This window comes from Triturus cristatus, chromosome 1_2 (genome assembly GCF_964204655.1).
Source record: "Triturus cristatus chromosome 1_2, aTriCri1.1, whole genome shotgun sequence".
NCBI classification, from domain to species: Eukaryota; Metazoa; Chordata; class Amphibia; order Caudata; family Salamandridae; genus Triturus; species Triturus cristatus.
Window position 1 is genome coordinate 305302169 of NC_140580.1, and position 24437 is coordinate 305326605.

General features: G+C 46.2%; 1 protein-coding gene across 1 annotated transcript in view; it reads right to left on the bottom strand.

The window, feature by feature from the left end:
• Window positions 1-24437, bottom strand: part of SAR1A (secretion associated Ras related GTPase 1A) — a 136805-nt gene that overhangs the window by 29356 nt on the left and 83012 nt on the right. Inside the window, exon 5 of the mRNA XM_085603854.1 lies at window positions 20265-20368. Within this exon, the coding sequence (XP_085459980.1) occupies window positions 20265-20368 (104 nt within the window). The remainder of the gene's footprint in view (window positions 1-20264; window positions 20369-24437) is intronic.

The window sequence follows — 24437 nt, forward strand, 5'->3', positions numbered from 1 at the left end:
GATTAGCTCATTGGCTCTATTTTTATATTTGTCAGGGAGGTGTTGCATTATGGCTTCTAGTTCGTCATAATGTGCCCTGTCCTATTTTGCCAGAAAGCTTGTTTGTTGGTGATGCGCCATATGTTGGCAGCCTGGGATGCAGTGCGCTTGCCCGATGCGTCCAAGAGTTTGGACTCTTTGTCAGGTGGTGGTGCCTCGCCTGATGCCTGGGAGTTTGCCCGCTTTCTTGCAGTAGACACTACTAGGGAATCTAGTGGTGCTGGCCCTCTGATGTAGGTGGGATCTGTAGGGGCGGCCTTATATTTATTGATGCGAGGGTTGATGACCCTGGCTCTGACCAGGTCTTTAAAGACCTCCGGCGCATGTTTGATAACGCCTTTAAACATGGGCAGAATGGAAGTGGCCCTGTGTGTTGTATGGAAGTGGCTATTCCAGCGTGAGGGCTATACCTGGAGCGCTGCTCTTGGCAGTTCCTCGATTTTAAAATACCCGTTTTTTGCCTTTTATTTAGCTTGTTTCTGAACACTTATCCCCTGTTCTTAATCAGCCTGGCCTCGCATGCCCCCACCTCTGTCACCATACTTGCACTATAATAGTGAAATCACCGCTCTTTGTGGGTCCTCCGCCCCTGTCCCGTGGCGGCCTCTTAGGCGAGTGGGTCCTAGCGCGTGTTGAAGTCCTCTCTCTACCTCGCTAGGAGAGTATTTAGGTAGCCATGTTGACGCGCAGCGGCCACGCGCAGCGGGGACGCCGGACTGACGCCGGAGTTACGCCAGAGTTCAGCCCATCTGGGCCCGTCCGGGCTCAGGGCTGGTCCCCCTGCCTGTCTCACAGGAGCCACCTCCTACATGTATTAGGTATAGGAGGGATGACCTTCTTTCTTGGCGGTCCCCTATTGTATCTACTTGTAGCTTTGCTCACGCGGACAGATACCCGTTCCTCCCTTGTGGGGCCTGCAATCCGGATAACTCTGTGTTATCACTAGCTTTGCTAAACTGCCGCTCTTTACCAAACCACGCGACGGAAATTAACTCTCTCATCCTTGACCATAAATTGGATGTCTTGTTTCTAACGGAGACCTGGATTTCCTCATGCTACGGCCCGGACATGGTTAGAGCACTTCCACCAGGCTTCCTCATATTCCATCTAGATAGACCGGTGGGCCGGGGCGGGGGAATTGCCATCCTTTACAGGGATACGTTAGTGTGTAAGGTTCAAGATGGAGGGTTGAGCGACTGCGAGAGCTGTCAGTTCTCCCTACGTCTGTCGCCTACGGCGTCCCTGGCTGGCCTTTTGATATACCGCCCCCCTGGGACTATGGGCAATTTTATTAACTCCTTTCTCGAAACGGTCGCGCTCCTTGCCTCCTCTACTGCCATCTTTGTGGCATTGGGTGATTTCAACATTCACTTTGACGACCCCTCTTGCTCTCTGGGTGCAGATCTGCAGTTCGACATCAAGGCGTTTGAGATCAGCCTGGCCAACTCGGGTGCAACACATGCAAAGGGACATCTGCTTGATCCCATATTTTCAAACTCGGATCGCCTCAAAATATTGCCCGCGCTGGCTCTGCCCTGGACAGACCATTTTATGGTCCCGGCCCAATGGCAGCTTGATGTCGCAGTGGCATCAACTCCCATGGTATTTACGGTTGGAAGAGCCTGGTCTAGGCTTCCAGTGGACATCTGGGCAACACATTTGGAGTCGTCCCGGCCCCTTCTTGGGTCCGATCCGCTGGTAGCCGATGTGTACCTTAGCACCTGGTTGACCAATTCGCTCGATGCCATTCTACCTAAGAAAAGATTACTTACCAGGGGTAGAAGAGTGGGATCAGCCCCCTGGTATTCACCAGAGCTGAGAACACTCAGGAAGGGCTGCAAGAGGATGGAGCGGACTTGGAGGAAGGACTGGAGTAAAAACAGCTGGACAGAATATCGGGTGGCTCTCGGTACCTATAAATCTGCCATCAAGGCAGCGAAGGCTGTGTTTTTCGAGGAGAGAATAGGTCTCTCTTCCAACTCTTCCAAGGAATCCTTCAGGGTTATCAGAGAACTCCTGCAAACTCCTGAACCCCTGGTTACTCACGACAACCCACGTGAGAAATGTTCCGAACTTGCTTCTTTCTTCAAGACCAAAGTTGAAAACATCTTGGCATCCCTTCCTCAGCTAGCCCAGGAGACACACTCGGGTGGCAGCCCAGGGCTTTGCCCTGGGCCGCGGGCAGTGGAGCTGGATTCCTTTGGTCTAGTTACGGTGGAGGAAGCTCTCGGGGTTCTGGCGACTGAAGAGTGGGTCACCGAGAGACCCTGTACCGATGAAATACCTGAAGCAGGTCGCCTCTATCATCGGCGGCTCTGTGACTGACCTTATAAATCTTTCTTTCTCCAAAGGAGTGGTGCCCCCCCAGTTGGAAGGGAGCGGTTGTCAAGGCCCTTTTGAAGAAGCCTAGCCTGGACCTCGCCGACCTTGCTAATTTTAGGCCGATCTCTTTGCTCCCCGGCATTAGCAAGGTGGCGGAGAAACTCGTGAACAGGCGTCTATCGGGTTTTTTGGAATCCAATTCCCTCCTGGGTGATTCCCAAACGGGTTTTCGCCCTGGTCAGGGGACGGACACTGCCCTGCTCGCAGTCGTGGAGAATGCCAGGAGCATTTTGGATTCAGGGGGATCGGTGGCAGTGATCCTCCTTGACCTTAGTGCAGCATTTGACACTGTAGACCACCAGGTGTTACTCCAACGGCTGGCGGGGGTCTCCGGGATGGCCCTGAAATGGTTCGCGTCATTTTTGGAGGGCCGGACGTTTGGGAAGGCCAGGAGAAATCGACATCTGTCCCTCTCCAGTGTGGTGTGCCACAGGGCTCATCGTTGAGCCCTACATTGTTTAACATCTATATGGCCCCACTGGAGAGTGTGGTGCTGCCACTTGGTATCAAGATCATCAGCTATGCCGATGATACCCAGTTGGTGGTAGGGCTCCCCCAGTCGGCTAACCAACCCGACCGGCTGCACACCTGCTTCTCAGATCTTTACGTGGATGTGCAGCTCAGCACTCAAACTTAACGGTTCGAAAACCGAATTGATGATGCTGGGGAATTCCCCTCCCTCCCTCTCACCGAGCAGCTGGCCCAGCTGCCTGGGAGTGGCACCCACCCCCAAACAGGAGATTAAGAGCTTGGGGGTGTGGCTGGAGCAGGACCTCTCTTTTAGGACATACGCTAAAATAACAGCAGGCGTGAGCTTTGGTCTGCTCCGGGCTGCCCGGAAGATCTTACCTCTTCTCCCGATGGCTTCGAGGAGGCTGCTAATCCAGGGACTCATCATCTCACGGTTGGATTTCAGCAACGCGCTGTTTCTGGGGGCCCCAGAAACAACCCTAAACAAACTTCAGCAAGTACAAAATGCTGCTGCTAGGCTCCTGACGGATCTTCCCAGGCGTCAATCTGCCCGCCCGGCGCTTAAGGCGCTTCACTGGCTTCCTATCAGAGAGAGGGTGAATTTTAAAGCACTCTGCATGGCCCACAAAATCCTGCAGGGTAAAGGGCCACCCATCCTACGGGAGATGGTTCAACCCTACAAGGCCCCTCGTACATTGCGCTCGGATCACCAACATCTGCTGCAAGTCGCGAGAGTGAGGAAGGCCAGGACTGGCGGCAGAAGATTTTCCATAAACGTTGCAACTCTGTGGAACTCCCTTCCATTATTTCTTCGCTCTGAAACGAGTACTTTACGTTTCCGAAAACTTTTAAAAGACCTACCTGTTCCCTGCTTAATGCCGCTGTCTTGTGTTATGGTGCCTTTTTTTTCCTGGAAGAGCGCGGGGATGCCCAAGGGTAACCAGGCGCGATACAAAACTCAGTAATAATAATAATAATAATAAATAATATCGAAGGTATCAAGGAGGAAGTCCTCCTCGGGGTCAGTATGGAGATCCACACCGTGGTAATGTGCAGCCCTTTGGAGTAGTTCATTGAACCCCACGGAGTCTTCTGGTGGGGATGGTCTCGAAGGGTAGAGATCATCCTGTGGGACGTTCGGGATGTCTGGAATGTTATAGTCGTCCCATGGGTCTGGGGAGCCTGTAGGAGTGGGATCCCCTGTAGGTTGGTCATGGGGCTCGTCCCCTGTGTCATCATATACATCATCATTATCATCCGGAGAGGGTGTGGGGGAGGAGGAGGTGGTGGAGGAGGAGGTGGTGGAGGTATTCTCATAGGGGAGGTAGCAAAGTCTTTCCTCTTTGGAGGTGGAGGCGGGGCAGGCTTGTCCAGCTGTCTTTTTGATGCGGAGCATCAAATGTCCAGTCTTAGGGTCCTTGACCAGTGTTTTTTGTAATGGATCAGGCCTAAATAGTTCTTCAGAGAGTGCCCGCTCTGTCAGTGTCGAAGGCATCGGGGCCGTAGGTTTTTTTGTTTTGGAGTCTGCACCAGTTCGCTGTTTTGAACTGTGTGGCTTTGGAAGGGCTGGTTGGTCACTCGGTTCCGAGATGCCTTTCAGCTTCGAGGTGTGGGTGTCGATGGCTTTGTGTTTTTTGCTCGGCTACGAAGACTGTGTCGGTGTGGAGCTCCGTGCCGAGGAGGGCATTTTCTTTTTCGGCATCGGTGCGGAGGAGTGTTTCTCGGCACTGACGGTGGGCTGGCTCGAGCCCGAGACGCCTGAAGGCTTGATAGGCTTCTTTACCGGTCCCGAAGGCACGGTGTGGGAAGCAGTTTCCTTGGTCGTGCCTAGGCCCGAGGGCGAAGGTGTGACCGAAGCCTTTTTCGATGCCGTCAAGGGTGTGGGGTGGGGGTGGATGGTGGTACTCACGACCCTCTGTGCCGGAGTGATGTCCTCGACATCTGAGGCATCGGCCTCGGAGGCGCTGACGAGGCCCTCTTCGGTGTGCTGTCCTTCTGGAGCGTCAACGCCTTCTCCGAAGATGTCGTCTGGGATCGCTGTTGACGAGTGGAGTGTGCCATGGTTCTTCTCGCCCTTCGGCCTCGAATGGTTTTCTTGGACCGGAAGGATTTGCACGCCGGACAGTCTCGAGCCTCGTGTTCAGGGGAGAGGCAAAGGTTGCATACCTCGTGGAGATCGGTGTGAGGGAATTTGGACCCACATCGAGGACACTTTTTGAATGGAGTCCTTTCCATTACCAAGGACCGGCGCTTGGGTAGGCCCGAAGGCCGTAGTCGACGACGACTGGAATCGAAGATCTGGATCGATCAGTGTGGAGATCGCGATCGCAAACAATACCGCGAAAATGGGGGAGGATTGCGCGTCGATTGAAGAACTGGAAACTGTTAGGAACCGGAGCGCGAAGATCACATCCGAGCCCGATGGCGGAAAATAACAATCTGAGGATGGAGCCGAAGCCCATGCGCAATACGATCCAAAGGAGGAGTCACTGACCTCGTGACTTCCAAAGACTTTCCAAGAGGAAAAACTGCAAACATCCGGGCCCAAAACCAGATGGCGATCTATGCACAGTGTGTAATCTGCAGCTCATATGCCTCGAACCTGTTTAAGGTTGTTCTATTTCTCCCCGTCAGATTACAGCCTTTTTCTTCATGTTGCACTCGCTACAGTACCGATTCTTGAACGCTTGACCAGAGGTATGGAGTTATCTCTGACATTTCACCAATGTTTTGTTGCACAATAGTCTCAAAGATATATATGACTAACCCCTTTTGTTTGGGACCTTCTTTTCATTTACTTTAGAAACAAAGAGCCAATAATAGATGCTTGATATTTTGCGATACGAGTGTTTACATGTACGCAAGACGATAAGACGCAGTTCCTCTAAAATTAGGTGAGGGGACACTTCTAGTTTTACGCTGTCTTCCCTCCACTTAAAATAAGTCACGAGGTGGTAGAGTATCGGGTCTTGACATAGTGATCAGATCACAATTCCTTCACGACAGCATGTAACCTGCTTGATGTAAAAACACTGGGTACCTTAAGCATAACTTGTAGGGCACGATCAGGTTACATATACCCACTGCTTCCTTATTCTGTATCCCCTTCACACACAGTTAAGGGAATGAAACTATACCATGGAATTACCAAAGTGCAGTAACTTGTCCTCTTGGTCTTCTGTCTTTGTCTTTTTTTATTTTTCTTCTAAGAAAGCATCCGTTGTAATTAATAGTGGCGCTGCGTCTTGCTGCAGGGACAGCCCTACTGACATGGGTTTTGACTATCCACCACTCAAGGGCTTTCACCATGCGCGGAGTTACTCGGATGATGTTGAAGGAGCTGACGAATTTTACCCAATGCTTGTCCATCTCCTCCTGAATTGGACGCATCTTGAGACGATAGAAGGGGATCAGCGGTATGCATGACATTTCCAAGAGGCATTTTTAAAGTTTGACTGAAAGACTTTTTTTCTTTTGATGGAATTTGTCAAAGTGAGAAGCTGTTGCTGGCGTTCCTCTGCAGGATACGCTTTTAACCTGTACCAGCAACATCCATGGCTGAATTTATTATCTCATTGGATGCTCTCTCTCCTTCATGCAAGATCTTCTTTGCTTCTTCCGGTGGTTGGTCAATATACGAAGCAATGTCTGACCACATTTGGCGATCATAGCACCCTAAGATCACCAGGGAGTTTGCTGCCTTTACTGTGAATGCTGACAGAGCCAAGAATCATTTACCGATGGAATCGAGACATCTGCCCTCTTTATCCAGCGGTGCAGAAAGAGATGCCGCAGGTTTTTAGGAGGGGTGTTGAACAGCCTGCATGGCCACAGAGTCCAGTTTGGGGTGGCCCGTGAGGCACGCTGGGGCGTCATCTGTGGTCTTATATTTTTTTTATCTAGACTTAGGAGCACCGCTGGCACAGAGGTCGGGTTTTTCGTGACCCTAATACCTTCATCCCAGACGTAATCAATTATGGGAATAGCTCTAACAGACTTACAAAATGGCTCTTTAAAATCGTATAAGAAACAGTCAGCTTGCTTGGAAGGCATTGGTAGAGCAAATCTTTTTGTAGCACACTCCAACAAATTGTGAAATTCCCCAATATCCTCTTGTGGAGAATCTACTGGAGGAGGTGTTGGTGAGGCAGGCAAAGACATCCTGTAATCGTCCCATTCCGAGGCCGTATCATGAAGTTCTCAGTCTTTATCCGAAGAGACCGGTTCTTGGAGAGGAACAGATTGCGGAGTGTTTGGTTCTGAAAGTACAGTAGGAGTATTCACTTGTACTGGTGATGCCACCTGGGGAGGTGGAGCTCTAGTAGCTGGCTCTGAAAGTGGGAAGCACTGCCGGTAATCTTGCAACATGAACTGCAAATCTGATAGTAATGCAGAGGGCATCGTGACTATGTCCTCCTGATACTGCTGGTGTTCTTGTTCAGGTTGAGCAAAATAGGCTTGACCATAGTACTATTGATCATCATGGTCATTATTATCTGGTGGACACTTACCTTGAAACTCAGACGAGCTATACGAGTCCGTCCCCAAAAAGGCCTCCCTCTTCTTCAGAATCTCCCTCCTCCAGAAGAGGAGTGGGCAAAAGAGGTAATTTTACTGGGTGATGTATGCTTTGGTGTAATATCGGTTGCTAGTGCCTTTGCCAGTGAAAGGACCTTCGCTGACACAATTTTCATCGACTAAGTCTTCTCTTCCACTTCCTCGTCGACGAGGAGGACTTAGTCGATGGCTGTGGTTTCATTGACAGCAATTACTTAGTCGACTGTAAAGATTTAGTCGACGCCAGTGACTGCACAGTCGTAGACAGTGGTGTTTTTGTCAGCGGTGGCACGCTCGACGACGGGGACGACCTCATCGACTTTTCCGTCGACGACTACTTCACCAACGACTGTGCCGTCGCCAACTTCAATTTCAAAGGAGACGAAATTAGAACCTGCGTCGACGAAGACAAGGATGTCGTCAACGATGAGAGGGCTATAGAGCAAGTCATTGATGTGCATACTCTGGTCGTCGACAGTGCTGAAACATTTTTCTTAACTGACAAAGCTTGCCGACGGTTTTTCAGAAAACTTTTTGAATGTTAATTTGAGCTCTGTAGGTGATATTTTTGGCTCAGAAACCGTCCTTGAAGGCTGTTCTATTTTGTGAGAACCTCTTTTGTGCTTAGAGGAATATTCGTGAGAGGACTTCTTGGAACATTTCCTGACAGGCTCTTTATCAGGTTGTGAGAATTTCCCTTACCCTTTTTACAGAAATTTTAGAAGAAGTAGACTGCTCACTAATACTGGGTTGGATCTGATTTTCAAATTTTGAAGCCAGCTAAGATGACGTCCTTCCCAGTCTCGAAGGGTTTTCTTAGAAAAGGTGAGACATATACGGGATAGACTAAACATCGGTCTATGAATATATAATCAAATGAAGTACTTTCCCGAAGAAAGAAGTTCAGAAATGTTCTTTAGATGAGAAAGCTGAGCAGAGCTCAGAGGAGACGCCCTAGCACAACGGGAGGTAGAAAATATGAGGTACTGAGCTTCTCTCTGGAGTGTTCTAGAGGGTGAATCATGCTGATTAGATAAGGCAGAACTTTGGTCCCTTTTTTAATAATGAATTTGATAGGTTGATAAACTAAGAGGCCTAGGCCTTTTCTAGTCTATACCCCTCAGTGTACTATTACTATTACTTTAAAGTACCGGAGACTCCCATCATGACTCTAGATGTGAATCTATGAAAGTTCCAATACTGGAGTAAGGGGTAGAATCAGCTGTGTGGAGTAGGGGTTGGTGGCGGTATTCGGAGGATGGGAGTGGGGAGTGAGTAGATGTGGAGGAGGGGAGTGAGTGGACAGGAGGGAGCCTGGAAGAGGAGGAGGAGAGAAAGAGCGCAATTATGTGTGTGTGAGAGAGAGACAGAGGGGAGAGAGATAATGGAACATGCCTGTGAGATAAAAGTGCGAGTGTGCAAGAAACAGAAAGAGCCAGTGAGAGACCTTCTACTATGTACCTTATAGACAGAGTGCACTTCAGTGAGGGATGGTGCTGGAGTAAACAATAGTCTGTTTGTCTCCCAAGAGCACTTATACGCAGTTTCACAGGTCTGTCTCATGGCAACTGTTGGTTTGGTAACACTTTTCACCCAACAGTTTGTTTTCTTTGTCATTTTATTAAGATCCAAAAAGGTGCAAAACAGGGACATGTCTGCTCTCAACGTTCGACCCAAAACATCCCATCTTGCTAAATATGTTGTCCATGTAAGCAAATGTTGTGATATATATATATATGGTGAAAAAGACTGCAGATTATTACTGTTGTGCTTCGGACCCATTTCCCACTGTGTGTGTCTGAAGTCAAGAATATGATCACTTGGGAGGTGCCACAACCAGAACCTGTACCATAACTAACTTCCCCTTGAAATCAGAAACAAATGTACCAGGGTAAGTAAAGTGCCATGTTCAACTTGTGACCACATGCCCGTGCATTGCCCTAGTGCATAGAGGCCAGGGCGCTCTTTTAAAACATACACGAATGATTAAAATAATGAACTTTGACGTCGGTATCGCCAAGGTGGGAAATCTGTACCTGCCACTATGTGATTAAAATAGGTGAAATTCCACCCTTGCCCCATACATCTGAATGGGTCAAGCACAGACTATCCTGGTGGCATAAAAACTGCCCAATGAGCAGTACTGGGTTTTCTGAAATCAGACCGCATAATTTTGGAGTATTGATGGTTCATCCGGGCATCATCATCTGGTCCTGGCCATTAACGCTTCAGGGGCATTGAATTAAATAGGTTTAAAACAGTATCACCCCCATGCTTCACAGAAGTAACTAACTCCCCTTCATGGGCAGACAAAGTCGGTCTTACAAAGTACTGGGAGAATTAGACTCTCCTCACCCCACCCCCAAAAAGAAGTGTGCATCAGAGACATTGATGGCACGGTACTAAATGATCATCGACTCGCTATGAAAGTTGACAAACCCGCCGTTCTTTGAGCTCACAACACATCTTTCAAGTAATCTGATGACTTGCACTGAATGTCAGCTACTGAGGAGAGGAATATGGCAGGCAACACAAGTCCCACCTGCTACTTCTAGTAGTTGATGTGCAGGAGGCCTTCCTGAATGTGCTAGACAAGTGGCACTACATTGGAAGGAAGGATGTCACAATATAAGTATTTATGTCTCAAGCCAGCTGGGCCAGAAGAGCTCCCACCTCCCCCCAGTGATTCTCATCACTGAAGGTCTGTGCACAAGCTTGGGAGAGTAACTTTGTTCAAATGTCTTCCAAAAAGCTTGTTCCACTTAGAATGAAAGGGCCACTACACTAATCACAAACTGGCTTAGGCCACCAAGAAAATGCAAGAAATCAGGAGATCTTCTGGGCTAACCCTGCAATGCTTTCCTATAAAGAAACAAGGCCACAGTCTGACGAATGTTAAAGCCTTCATCTTGGAAGTGGAAATCACCTTTCCATTAACTATACTTGGCACAGCACCAAATTGAGGGAACAACCTAATAAATGTAAGCATAACAGGCACCACAGTAATCTTATGGAGGACATAGGGAGACATGTTTTTAGTAATTTAATGAAAAGGAAAATGTGGAATAGAACAAACTCATGAAAAGCTTGCTAAAATTATTTGTTGCTCTGTCTACTATTTTTTTTTTTTTTAAGGGTGCAGCACAGGATGGCATTGATGCAGTGGACAGATGCTACCTGACCACATCACATCTTCAAAGAAAAAATGGAAGAGGTAATGGCCTTACAACAGATACCAGAGAAACACTTCTGCGTTTATGCAACCTGTTACACGCCGCAAGGACTAGGCGGTGAAAGAAATAGGGAGGATCGATACGGACCTCCATATCCCTCTGAATTACTTGAAAAACATAAGCGAATCACGCACGAACAGGGATTGCATGAATCATAAGATCGAAAAGACACGCAGAGAGATCGGATACGGTCTCAAACCGCCAGTCGAGGAATTTGGGACAGACTACTATTGTGCGAGGTTTAGGAAGTGAAAACATTACACGCAGGATTGAAAAATCGAACATCACACTCGAGAAAACATGTATTAATTGTCTTGATAAAGTGGTGTTATAAAGAAAGCCCATCAAAACGCGTCGACGCGTTTGAAAGCACAATCAAAAGGACTGGTACAGATTTGTAGATATATATGTGCCAGATATGTTACAAGCTGTATTACTAAGATTGTTGGTCTGATTAGATGTGCAATCTATGACAAAGTGTACTGTCTTTTATGTTGTTTTCTCTGTTATGCGGGTCCATAACGGGGTGTCATTGATTGTGTACAAATTATTCCCCCCCTTTTTTTATTTGTATTGTGTAGATTATATGTTTTTAATAGTCCAAGCAAGGGATTTTATTATGGTATGTTTTTAATATTATAGAACGTATGTTTTGTATACAATAAATGTGGCAAGATTTTTATGTAAATGAGTTTTTACCGATTTGTGAGACAATGTGATTTAGGATTATTCAAGTGTTGGTTGAATCAAGGGATTTTTATTTGATACTTGTGAAGAGTACCCTATTCCCTTTAGCATCTCAAGGGGTATCTCTCAATTTTATATATATGTTCAAGGATTAGACCCCAGTCGAAACCAAGGCAGGGGGACAAGAACAGCCACCTCACACAGGAACACAGACTAGAGAGCTGATCCATAGGTGTACTGTACTACAAGTGAAGAGCAGGCCGATGACATGTAGTCTGCATGCTTCACAACCTGGCAGGTGGGAGCATCAGTAAGGGAAAGAGGGACAACAGAGAGAGAGAACAGTATATAACAAGCATTTGCAAAGCAATAGTTGCATTTACGCAAGTTTAAGCTATTGGCATCGTAAATGACAATGCCTTTTATTTATGTTTTAAAAACGAAAACAAAAATAAAAGGCATTGTTATTTGCAAGGTCAATAGCTCAAACTCGCGTAAATGTGTTACCTATTGCATTGCAAATGCTTGTAATATTTGTAGAAACGCTCCCTTTCAGCCCGCGCAGCAAATTGAATAAACAAACTAGCACGGCCCCTAAAGTGAAAGCTAAACGTGCTGCAAAAAAAAAAAAAGTGCTTACTGACTTATGAAGGAAACCATGTAACGCCACAAGTAAAAGATCCAGTCCTCATGGGAGTTAACAAATGGTGGCAGGGCGGTTACAATGAGGGACTAACAAGCCTCATTTTCAATCAGAAACCAGCAATTACCAAGGAGAAGGACACCAGCCAATCAAAAATATGGGCGGAGAGAAGGCGAGGCTTCCACAGCATACTCTACTGCCTCGCAGAGCGAACAGTGCATGTGCACTATCGCTAGGCTCGACCTAAAAGGGGAGCCTTTGAGGCTTAGCAGGCGTGGAGACCTACAGGGACTAACAGGAGAGCTATTACGGTCACAAATTCTCTCTTCTAGACATGTGAACTCCATAGTGATTGGTATGCTTATTAAAATGGAGATTCAGGCATAGGTGGAAGAATAAGCACAGGGACCATCGGGAGGCAACTCAAGATCTCCATTCTCCCTTTTAAGGACTGACAGGATCTTGTTCGATGACGCATAGAATCCTGGCACTACAGTCCTACCCTGTAGAGGTCTTTCTATTTTCGCACAGAAACTTTGCTGGGGGGGGGGGGGGGGGGCTTCTTCTAGAAAGAAGTACATAAATCCAGGGCTTCCACAGGAACACAACGTAATATTCCAAAACCATATATAACTTGAGAAAGCGATGGAGCAGCCACGGATTCCTTCTTTTGTACCAGAGGTCATTTAAGAACAGTTGAATTTTAAGTTTTCCAAGTATAATGCACCAGCAATAGCACTGCTCTGATTTAAGGAGTTGAACATCGAATCTGCTTATGAATCTCAATACATTAAGCACATCCTACAAATTACCATTGTATCAATTAAACAACTTCAAATACAGAGATTTATCCTCAAAGAAATGTTTTCACTTACACATTAGTAGGGTGTCAAATATTGTTTTAAAAAACTAACGCATACAATTATCATATGACGGTGTTGCATTCATCTATTAATAATTTAATTTTCAATCACACAGTTACTTTGATGGCACAATACATAAATCATAATACTTCCCGAGGAATACAAGTTAATAAAAGTTTAAACTACTTAAAAAAAGAATATTTAAGATCCCTGTTCTTAAAAAAAAACAAAAAAAAAAAAAAAAAAAGCAACATTTTACATTCGCTTTTCAGGGAACCACTACTAGCCCTCATCTACCTTCATAGTAAGCCACAAATTATTCCTTACCAGGAACATTTATGGTGCTGGTTTAAGGATTCCAGGTGTCTAGAGAAGAAGAAAACAAGTTACTTACTTGTAACTGTAGTTCTCCAGTATTGGACCTTTCATAGATTCACATGCCTGAATCATTCCCCGTCGTCCAGACGGGAGTCTCCGGTACATAAAAAAGCATTGCTTAGTATCATAGCAAACAGAAAAAAGGCCTAGGCCCATTTTCCTTTGCAACCCATAACCTTCGTTATGTAAAAAAGGACTAAACTTGTCCCTGAACCAATCATAGCCTCTCACCCTCTAGAACACTCCTGAGAGAACCTTCTGCCCTCAGATTTTCGTGCACTTGTGCAATAACACTCTTTGTGCTAAATCCGAGGTGAGCCTCTCAGGGGAGGAGGGCGGGTTGCATGTGAATCTATGAAAGGTCCAATACTGAAGAACTACAGTTACAGGTAAGTAACTTGTTTTCTTACTCCAGTATTGGAGCCTTTCATAGATTCACATGCCTGAATCAGAATAGCGAGCAGTAAATAAATGCACATTTTTTGTTACCTAGAAAGTGAATCCAGGAAACATATACAGTGTGTTAAAAATGGTATCTGTAAACCAAATTCCACATATCAAAAATTCTTTGCAAATGGTAATACAATAAATAACAATAAAATGTGCCAAAATATATAACCAAGGAAGGAGGGATGGTAAAGAAGGCTCACCGTTACTGGATAAGGTTCCTCAGCACCGCTTCTCCCACCGCCACATCTCTCTCTGTGGCTGCATCCAAGCAGTAATGCCTGGTGAAGGGGTGTGTACTCGTCCAGGTCGCCGCCCTGCAGATATCCTGGATCGGTACGCCTGCAAATAGAGCAGTAGAGGTGGAGACTGCTCTTGTAGAATGTGCACGGACTCGTGCATTCAAAGGTCGGCCAGCTGCCTGATGACAACACCCTATGGCACTTGATATCCATCTGGCAATTCCTCTCTTTGACAAAGGGAAACCCTTTCTGGGTGCGCTATAGGCCACAAAAAGCTGTGAAGACTTGTGGAAAGGCTTAGTTTTCTGCAAATAGAATTTCAAACAACGCTGGACATCCAGCGAGTGGAGAGCTCTTTCCGCCGCTGTTGATGGTTGTGGAAAAAATCTTTTAAGAATTAAAGGTTCGTTCAAATGAAAGTCAGTTGGAACCTTAGGGATGAATCTTGGATTAGTCCCGAGTATTATCCGGTCCTCCTTGAACTGCAAGAAAGGCTCTTGGATCGTGAGAGCCTGAATTTCTCCCACTCTCCTGGCTGAAGTGAGCGCAATGAGAAGCGCAACTTTCCAGGAAAGAAATTTCAGTTCCGCCCTGTGAATTGGCTCAAAGGGCTGTTTCATCAACTGGGAAAGAACGACGTTCAATTGCCAGAGAGGTGGTGGCGGTTTTATTGGAGGGAAAACTCGGAACAGACCGTTCATAAATTGCTTGATGACTAGCAGACCACAGAGATGGACCAGAGGCCGTTCTTCTAAAGCGTGAAATTGCAGCTAGGTGTACTTTTATAGATGCATGAGCCAAACCTGACTTAGCCAAAAGCAAGAGGTATGGAATAATCACATGAGCATTTGATAGCAGCGGATGAATGTTAGACTTTCTGCACCATAAACAGAACCTTTTCCACTTCATCCGATACGTCTGGTTTGTACTATCCGCTCTGGCTCTAGATAGAATCTCCCTGCACTCCGTAGGGATATTCAGATGCTGAAATTCACAGTATTCAGGAGCCAGGCTGCTAAATGCAGAGATTTCGGATCCGGATGCAGAACTTCCCCCCCTGGAACATTGTCAGCAGACACGGTATCGGCTGCAGGCAAATCGGGCGCTCCTCTGACAGTAGAAGAAGCTCCGCAAACCAATGCTGTCTGGGCCACCACGGAGCTATCAGGATTAACATGCATGGTTCTTTCTTGATCTTCATAAGAACCCGCGGCAGGAGGGGAATTGGAGGAAAGGCGTAGGCAAAGATGCCTGACCATGCCATCAAAAACGCATTCCCCCAAGATCCCCGTTGGGGAAGCCAGCTTGCGAAGAACCGGCATTTTCTGTTCTCTCTTGTTGCAAACAGATCTACTGTTGGAGTTCCCTATTTCTGGAAGATGTTGTTCAAAATCCCGTTTTCGATTTCCCAATCGTGACAGACAGACTTTAGTCTGCTTAGAGTATCCGCTTTGGTGTTCTGGTCCCCTGGAAGATGTTCCGCTGTAATGGATACTTCGTGTCGTAGAGCCCATTCCCATATCCACTGGGCTTCCCGAGACAGGGAGAGTGATCTTGTTCCTTCCAGTTTGTTCAAATAGTGCATTGCTGTTGTGTTGTCTGTTCTTACCAACACGGCTGCACCTTGAATCCTTGGCAGGAACGCCAACAATGCTAAGCGGACGGCTCTGAGCTCCAAAAGGTTGATGTGCAATTGTTGTTCGTCCGCTTTCCAACGACCGCTGACCTGCAGATCCTGAAGGAATGCTCCCCATCCTTCCAAGGACGCATCCGTCGTGATCACCAGTGGAGCTGGATGAGTTAGGAAGAAAGACCCTGCGAGATGTTTCGTTTTCGGGTCAACCATGCCGCTGCGTGGATCATGATCGGCGTTACTTTGATTATATCCTCGAAGGATCCTGTCGCTTGATGCCACTGAAGATCCAACTGCTCTTGTGACGGACGCATCCGTAGCCTGCAGCAAGGTATGAGGGGAATGCAAGATGACATAGTTCCCAGCAATGACTTGTACTTGCGTACTGAAAGAGACCTTTTTATAAACGCCTGGGATAGAGATATTATTCCCCGCTGTCTCTCCTCGGAGGGGAACGCTCTGTTTTCCTCCGTATCCAGAATTGCTCCCAAGAAAGTTATACTTCTTGACGGTTGCAGAGTTGACTTCTCCTCGTTTAGAGTGAGGCCTAATCTGGCAAATAGTTCTAAGCAAGCCTCTGTTGATAACTGGGCTGACGCTTTCGATGGAGCCTTGACTAGCCAGTCGTCGAGGTAAGGAAACACTTGGTGTTTGTCTCCTTAGAACCGCTGCCACTGGAGCCAGGCATTTTGTAAAAATCCTCGGGCCGATTTCAGACCAAAAGGAAGCACCTTGAATTGGTAATGATCTTCGGACACCACGAACCGATGGTACTGCCGGTGTGAAGGATGGATTGGGATATGGAAATACGCATCCCGCAAGTCCAGTTTGGTCATATAATCCCCTGGGTTTAACAGCAGCAGAATATCCTGGAGGGAGATCATTCTGAAGGTCTGATCCTTGAGGTAAGCATTTAGGGATCTGAGATCCAAAATGGGGCGCCATTGAAGAATGTTTTTCTTGATCAGAAAAAAACAGGAATAAAATCCCCTTCCTTTCTGGGAATTCGGTACCGGTTCTATTGCTCCCTTTCGGAGCATTGTCCGAATTTCTTGACGCATCTGGTGTAAATACTTGACCTCTTGAAATCTTGGAGGTGAACAAGGGGGGATTTCTAGAAACTCTAGAGTATGACCGAATTGTATTATGTGGAGGACCCATTGGTCCGTCGTCATCTGCTGCCAATTTTGATGACGATAGGAAATTCTTCCACCCATGGGGAATATGCGACATATGAAGAGTAAGTGTCACCAGAATGTCATGGTCTTCGGGTGGTGTCTTTCCCTTGGCGACCTCCTCGACCTCTAGGAGTAGATTTTGTGAAACCTCCTGTCTGTCTCTCTGAATATTGTTGACGATATGGTTGAGATGATGTGGAGTAGGAAGAATAGCGGCCTTGTTGATAACCTCCTCTATAAGAAGGTTGGCCCCTACCTCGTGAGCCACGAAAAGGAACTTTTCTATACTGTAATGTTCCCAGAGATTTCGCTGTTTCCGTATCCTTCTTGATACTCTGTAAGGCCTCATCCACATGCTTTCCGAACAGATCTTCCCCATTGAACGGAAGATCCAAGATCTTATTCTGGACTTCCGGCCTAAACGATGTTGCTCTCAACCATCCTGGTCTGCGTAAAACAGCCGCTCCTCCCAGGGATCTGAAGGCCGTGGTCGCAATGTCCATTGCACAATCTATGACTTCAGCCGAAGTCCTTTCACCTTCCTGGAGGATTTTCCTGGCCTCTTGTCTGTCCGCTTCCGGTATGCTATCAATGTATGGTGATAGGTCGCACCACATCTGCCTATCATACCTGCCCAGGATGGCTAGGGCATTTGCTGCTCTGACCAGAAGAGCAGACATGGATGAAAACCTTTTCCCTGCATTATCCAAGCGCCTACCCTCTCTGTCCGGTGGCGTCGAAATTGGAGCAGACTGATTCCTCGATTTTTGCTGCGCCGCCTGAGTTATAACCGAGTCCGGTTTGGGGTGACCTAATAAGCAAGCCGGAGCATCGGAAGGCGCTTTGTATTTTTGGTCCAGCCTAGCAAGCACTGGCGTAACCGTTGCCGGCGTCTCCATCACTTTGAGACCTTCCTCCCATAGATGACTCACAATTGGAAGAGATCTAACCGTCTTGCGAAACGGTTCTTTGAAATCATACAAAAAGCATTCTGCTTTATCTGATGACATATTGAGCGCAAATCTCTGCGCGGCTCTTTCCATCAGGTTATGGAACCCTCCAATGTCCTCCGGAGGGGAGTCCACAGGTCTTGGTGACGGAGATGAAGGGGACGGAATCAAATACTCATCCCATTCCTTACTAGGATCTGTTATCTCCCCTTCCTCTTGCTCTTCATCCTCAGATGTGTCCAGAACCGGCTGCGGCAAAGGTGATATTGGCCTCGGAACTGGTACCTCCTGTCTTCGCACTGGTGCACATGGAAGAGAGTGCGCCGGAGCCACTGGCATCCTTTGGATAGACTGAGGCAAAGTATGCCTTTTCTTGTAATCATCCAACATGAACTGCAAATCCGTCAGATGGAACATTCACCATCTCTTCCTGATCATGTTGTCGGGGCCGGTCCTGATAACCCCCATACTCATCCTCCCAGTCATCCTCCTGACATTTAACATGTAACTGAGAGGGGCTACTTGCATAGCCAAACGGACCCTCATTATCATCCTCCTGCGAATCCTCCTCCAATAAATGAGATGGAACCAGAGGCGTTACCTTACTAGGAGACGTAATATCTGGGGTAATCCTTCTTTTCCTGGCAAAATCCCGCTTTTCTGGGTTTTTTTCCCCTAGTCGACGAGCCCGTCGACGAGATTGCCATAGTAACCGCCGACGACACCGTCGTCGATGCCATGGTCGACGCTGTAGACATAGTCGTTGACGATGCAGTTGACACCGTCGTCGACGGTGCCGTCGACGATGTAGTTGTGGTTGTCGTCATTGTCGCCGACGCTCTCCTAGTCGTCGACACTGCCGTCGACGATGCCATCGTCGACGAGAGGATAGGTTTAATAATGACTTTTACTTCACTCTTCTTTGTCGACGACGCTACTCTCTTCGTCGACGATCCCGTCGACGATGTAGATTTCTCTAACTTCTCCTCAGGTGAAGTAGACGCTGGCTTTTTAAGCGTATGTTTAATTTTAAGGGGTGATTTTGAAGGCTCAGAACTTGTTTTCTTTGACTGTTTCACCCCTGAAGCATGACCCTTGCTCTCCTTTTCTTTAGTTTTAGGAGATTTTGAGGGACTGCGCTCTGAAGACCCAGAAGTGGTCTTTTTAAGAGCCTTCTCAGGTTTCTCCCCTGAGGTATGAGCCTGAGGAGATCTGCCTCTCTTCTGAGATCTCCTTGAAACAGATGACGCCTCATCACTGTCACGACGTCCTTCCTGGTTTTAAGTTTTTGGAGCCAAATTAACAGTCTGCCTTCACGATCCCTCAGAGTCTTATTAGAAAAGGTGTGACATACCTTACACTCCTTCGCCTGGTGGTGGGGGTAAAGGCAGTATATACAGTCTTTATGAGGATCGTCAGTATATAATCTCTTCTTTGAACAGGTGGCACAGGCCCTAAACAAGCCTTTCTTTTCCTTATCAGCCATTCTCCAAGATGATGTAGAAATTTCAGTTGAAAAAAATCTCCTCAATCTAGAACCAACTGTAGAATTTGAGCAGAGCTCAAAGGAGACTCCCTAGCACAACGTGCGGTAGAAAATATGAGGGCAGAAGGTTCTCTCAGGAGTGTTCTAGAGGGTGAGAGGCTCTGATTGGTTCAGGGACAAGTTTAGTCCTTTTTTACATAACGAAGGTTATGGGTTGCAAAGGAAAATGGGCCTTTTTTTTGTTTGCTATGATACTAAGCAATGCTTTTTTATGTGCCGGAGACTCCCGTCTCGACGACGGGGAATGATTCAGGCATGTGAATCTATGAAAGGCTCCAATACTGGAGTAACCATCATTACCAGTGGAGTGTGACTGGATGAGGTGAGATCTGAATGCTCTGTCTGTTGAGAAATCTAGTAATCACTGTGGTTTAATAACGTCACGGAATATGCAGCAAAAACTCTACTTCCATTTTTTTTCTGTCTAGGATAAGGCTAGGATTGTACAAGAAACGATTTATATGCATACTAACTATAACTCACATTTAGTACTAGGATAATGATAATGAAAAGGGGATCCAAATGTAACGGACTTGCTGAGCTCGACATTAAATGTGAGACAATATTACTACATCATCACATTTCAGCGTACATAATCTGGAAAAGGCCTTGTCTAGACCTGGAACAACAATGTACATTTGTAAATTTGAGCTGGGGTGATAAAAGCCATCATCAAACTTACAGGGTTTGCAGCCATTTTCCAGCAAGGCTAACACATACACTCAACACCGATGCCCCCCCCCCCCTCTCCCCCCCGCCCCCCCCCCCCCCAGCTCCCACGCCCACTCCTCACCTTGCCCATGGGAATTTCGCCACCGTCAACTGCAGCACAATTTAATTAGGCAGTGCAGGCGGCTAAATGTCAGTCAGTAAAAAAACAATCAAAGCACAAGACACAAAGTCCGCATATAACTTTACAAAATCTGTTTTACCTTGCACTAACACAATACTGAATCTTACTAGATGCTGGCAACACATGCTTAGAAAAGAGCACATTTTTATCAATTATACATACATTAAGCTCAACTTTGGATTCTTCGAGGCGCTGAAGGTCTGCACAGTCAACCAGAAAGACTATTCCATTAATAGCAGGTAGATAATTCTTCCACACCCGTCGGGCTACAAAGAAAAGGATAAACACTTGATTACCTGAGGTAGAGGCAAGAGCCATTATGAATGGACCAAAGGTTGCAAAAACACGATGAATACAAGTACTTTCAACTCGAAATAATTCTTCAGATATTTACTTTTGCAATCCTCTAAGAAAGGCTGTAGGGAAAATCTAATACAAATGGAGTCTGCCAATTACAGTAGGAGCGCCCTCACTGTGCTGAACAATCCTACCATTTGTGACAAATTATAATATGCTGAATGCAAGGTAAAGTCACATGGGGTACCAAAGGTAAGGAGCCAGAGGCTACCATAGATAAAGTCCACATAAGTTCACCAGATGTGAAGGATAAAGTATTCAAACTTATTATCTAATAAATGTTGCTAATCTTGGTTCCTTATCTCCGAGACTCACCTGAATACATTGAGAAAACCGCCCCCTGTGTGAGCACACCAGGACTGGTGCTTAGAATGAATCGTACAACAAATTTGGCGTCAACAACACACTTCACTGCAATGTCCCATGTAGGACTACAACAATGAGTTATCAAAACTACATAAAAACCCATAAGCTTAACTGTGAGTATACACATTCTAAGTCTATTAGAAACCACAGAGGAGTTCTCACAATCATACTGAGTGTGAGGAGTGTGTTATGGTGTGGTACAATTCCGTATCAGGTCCAGTCAAGTTAGTATGCAAGACCGTATCTCAGTACTGGGTAGCTGTGGCTTACAGCACTCAGAAATTACCAAAAGAGCAAGTGTAAAGCATTGAGAAGTATCAAAATTGGTGAATAAGAAGAAAATGCCAACATAATAAAATCTGACACAGATATATAAAAATATGTTGCATTTTTATCTTTATCTTTAGACACCTCAACAACAAAAATCCCCATGAGGGTTCCATTGATATAAATTTTCAAAGAAACAATCACTGCTTTTCACTAATGTAATACATCATTGTACTCTACCTTGACTCATGTTTTAGGCGTAGGCACAATAAGTAACTTGAAAACGGCCATATGGGCTCTCTTGTGGGGACCAACTCAGACAGGAAGCCAGTCAGAAGGACAAGTCAGATCCAGTTGAATGGTTACCTTGTAGCTTAACCGTTCTCCAGTCCAGTTCCAGGGCCTATGAGCGACCCACCATAAACGTCAATGGAGTGGTCCTGATGCAAGGAATGCAGGATGATGAAGATGTTCAGGGATGCTGAGTCCACGGTGGAGGTCTATCTGTCACCATCTCTTAGTCCACGAGCACAGAGCGGGGGAGGAGACGTTGGCCTCGGGGTCGATGTACCACCAAGTCCGGGTGAAGTACAGCACAAAACCAGTTGCCACTGGTCTTTGGTTACAGTAAAACCAGCGGCTCCCTTTAACTTGCAGGTATTCCATACTGGATGACCAAACTGCACTCTGCAGACTCTCAAGGGTTCATCAGACTAAGTCAAACTTTTGAAGGTCGGGACTAGGTCTTTCAGGCTGCAGCTGGGTGTCCAGCTGCATTCAGGCTTCTTGGTGCTGGGCTGTGAAACAAGCAGACTTCTCAGCTTTCATGGGCCTGTGGCTGTAACAAGGAGTCAGTAAAATGTCTTTTGGAGTCACCTCGATGACAACTTATTCACGAGGGAGATCCTACAGGTCCAGTCTTTTCTGTGCTAGCCCAAGAAGCAGCAGATGCAGTCCAGCCCTTACTATAGCCTCTTTTTGATCGGTCCAGGGAACAGCAGATCTTCTCCAGTCCAGATGTGCTCTAAGGGCTGGGTACCAGGGCTGTCAGTTTTCTGCACACACTGAGCTCTAAGGGATGTGCCGACTAACTAGCCAGTTGGCTACCCCCCCCCCCCCCCCACCCAATGACGACTTCCTGTAACGTGTGGCATCTAGCTTGCCCAGAATACATTAATAGGACCACTCACAGCATGGCAGAACCCTTCTCTTGGTGTGGGGAACACTTGAGCCCAACCCAGAAGTGTGGCTACCTTGGAGATGCACGCCCACTGAAAAAACGTTCTAACCATAGCTTTCCCCTCTCTCCATGAGATGCCAGCCTGTGCTAGAACAAAAGAGCTGTCCCTCTCGTGTGTGACTGCCATTTGCCCTTCAATGGCGGCTTCCCCTTTGAAGCTCGCCTTTTGGGCTCACACTGAATCTGGCCATCATGCCCGGAGGAGGTCACACTTCTACACTTGGCAGGTCCTTTGTTCCTCCTCCTGAGAATCGTGCTTACCTTTCCCCTGTAGTTCTGAAGGCCGTCTCAAGGACAACAGCCTGTGAGCAACCATAAATGGCTACTGGAAACTATGGCCACAAAGCAGCAACTTTCTAAAGTTGTCAATTGTGCAAAAGTTGCATTAAACCAGACCTGCTTCTCACCCGGAATTTAACGTAACTATTTGTTTGATACCTTGAAGTACCATATTTAGTAGTTTCAATTGGAAGTTAGCACAGCTGAGGTGCCAGTGTGTAACTCCACTCTAGCCAATAGCCTTTCTACAGTAAAAATGACAATCCAAGATTTTTTATTGCCAGGACATGTAAAACATATTGCGATTCCACAGTGATACCACTACATAACCATCAATAACAGCATATGAGGAGAACATTTACTATAAATTTAAAACGCTAGATTAAAGAAAGTGGAGTTAACAAAAAGGTGGTAGAGCAAATCTTTCCGGAAATACTTGGAAGTAGGTAGAGTACCAAGAGGCTTACGTATTCGAACAATGTGCAGCTACGGAAATCCACACCCAGAAATGTTTAAAGAATGGGCAGAACACAATGCGAACAGTTCTGCAGGGATGATGCGAATCCTGGTTAAATACGCACAAATAGACTGCGAGAAAATAATGAAAAAGAAATAAAGAAATCTGCAAAGCAATAGAAAAGCATGAAGACCAAGACCAGGTACAATCACTAACAAAGACCATGACAGAAAGGTTGAGCATAGTAGTAACATTATCCAGAAAAAAAGCACACAGGTTAAACAGTGACAATGGCAATTATGAATCTGGACAGATATATACATTCACCAGATTTGATACCCTGAGGAAACTAAGTTAATGATACGATGAAGGTGGGGCAGGAGCCAGTACCGAGTGACACCAGTACAGGGGCAAGCGTAGATAGAGATTATGAGGAAGGAGGACGAGCAGGAAGTCACACCACTCTACACGACAAATTAGATTTTTTACGCTTGGACAGAAGATCAAATCACAGCCCTAGGAGGGGAAGCATGAGACTAATAGAAAGAGGCAGGGGACAAAAAGACGAGGTGGCCAAAGCATAGGAACTCCAGGAGAGGTTGGTGGGAAAATGACAAGGACCAACAGAAAGTACTAATAAATATGAACGCAGGATTCAACCTACAGACATTACACTCTCAAAAGAGGACATCAGAAATCTCTCTCTAGGTCTCTCATATTGCCACAAGAATAACTTGGACTATGTGTGAAGTAGAATAGATCTTTCACATTTTCCAGGAAACTCAAAAAGTTAACATTATTGAAGACGAAAGAGACCAAGCGCCTGATTCAGGCGGATAGGATGGTCAAGTGTTCAGCTAGCAATCCGGTAACTGGTGACATAACACAGATGAAAGAATTACTAAAGCTCAAAGAGGATGGTACTAGAGAGACTGACCAAGAGTTTGTGGTTAATGTGCTTGAAAGAGAGGGAAATGGGCTCAGAAAAAGGTGGTTCCTCTTTGAAACCCAAATCCAACTTGATGCCAGGAGCCAAGAATGATGCCAGTTTGTTGATGTTGTTACGAAAGAGTTTAGGAATATACGAACAACTAGTATGAAGTACAAATGGAACATAGATCAAAACTACATGAATACTATTGACAAAAAAAAAAAAACAGAAGTGGTAGTCCGTGGTTCAGACAAAGGTGGAAATATAGTCCTTTGGTCCAAAAAAAGCTTATATATTTTTGAAGCATCGAGCCAATTAAAAGACACCTCTTGCTACAAAAAAGTAGACTATGGACACTTTAAATCTATGGAGATTAAGTTTAACTATGCCCTGACAGAGTGAAGAACACAGGGTTTAATAAGTAGTGAAGAATACAGT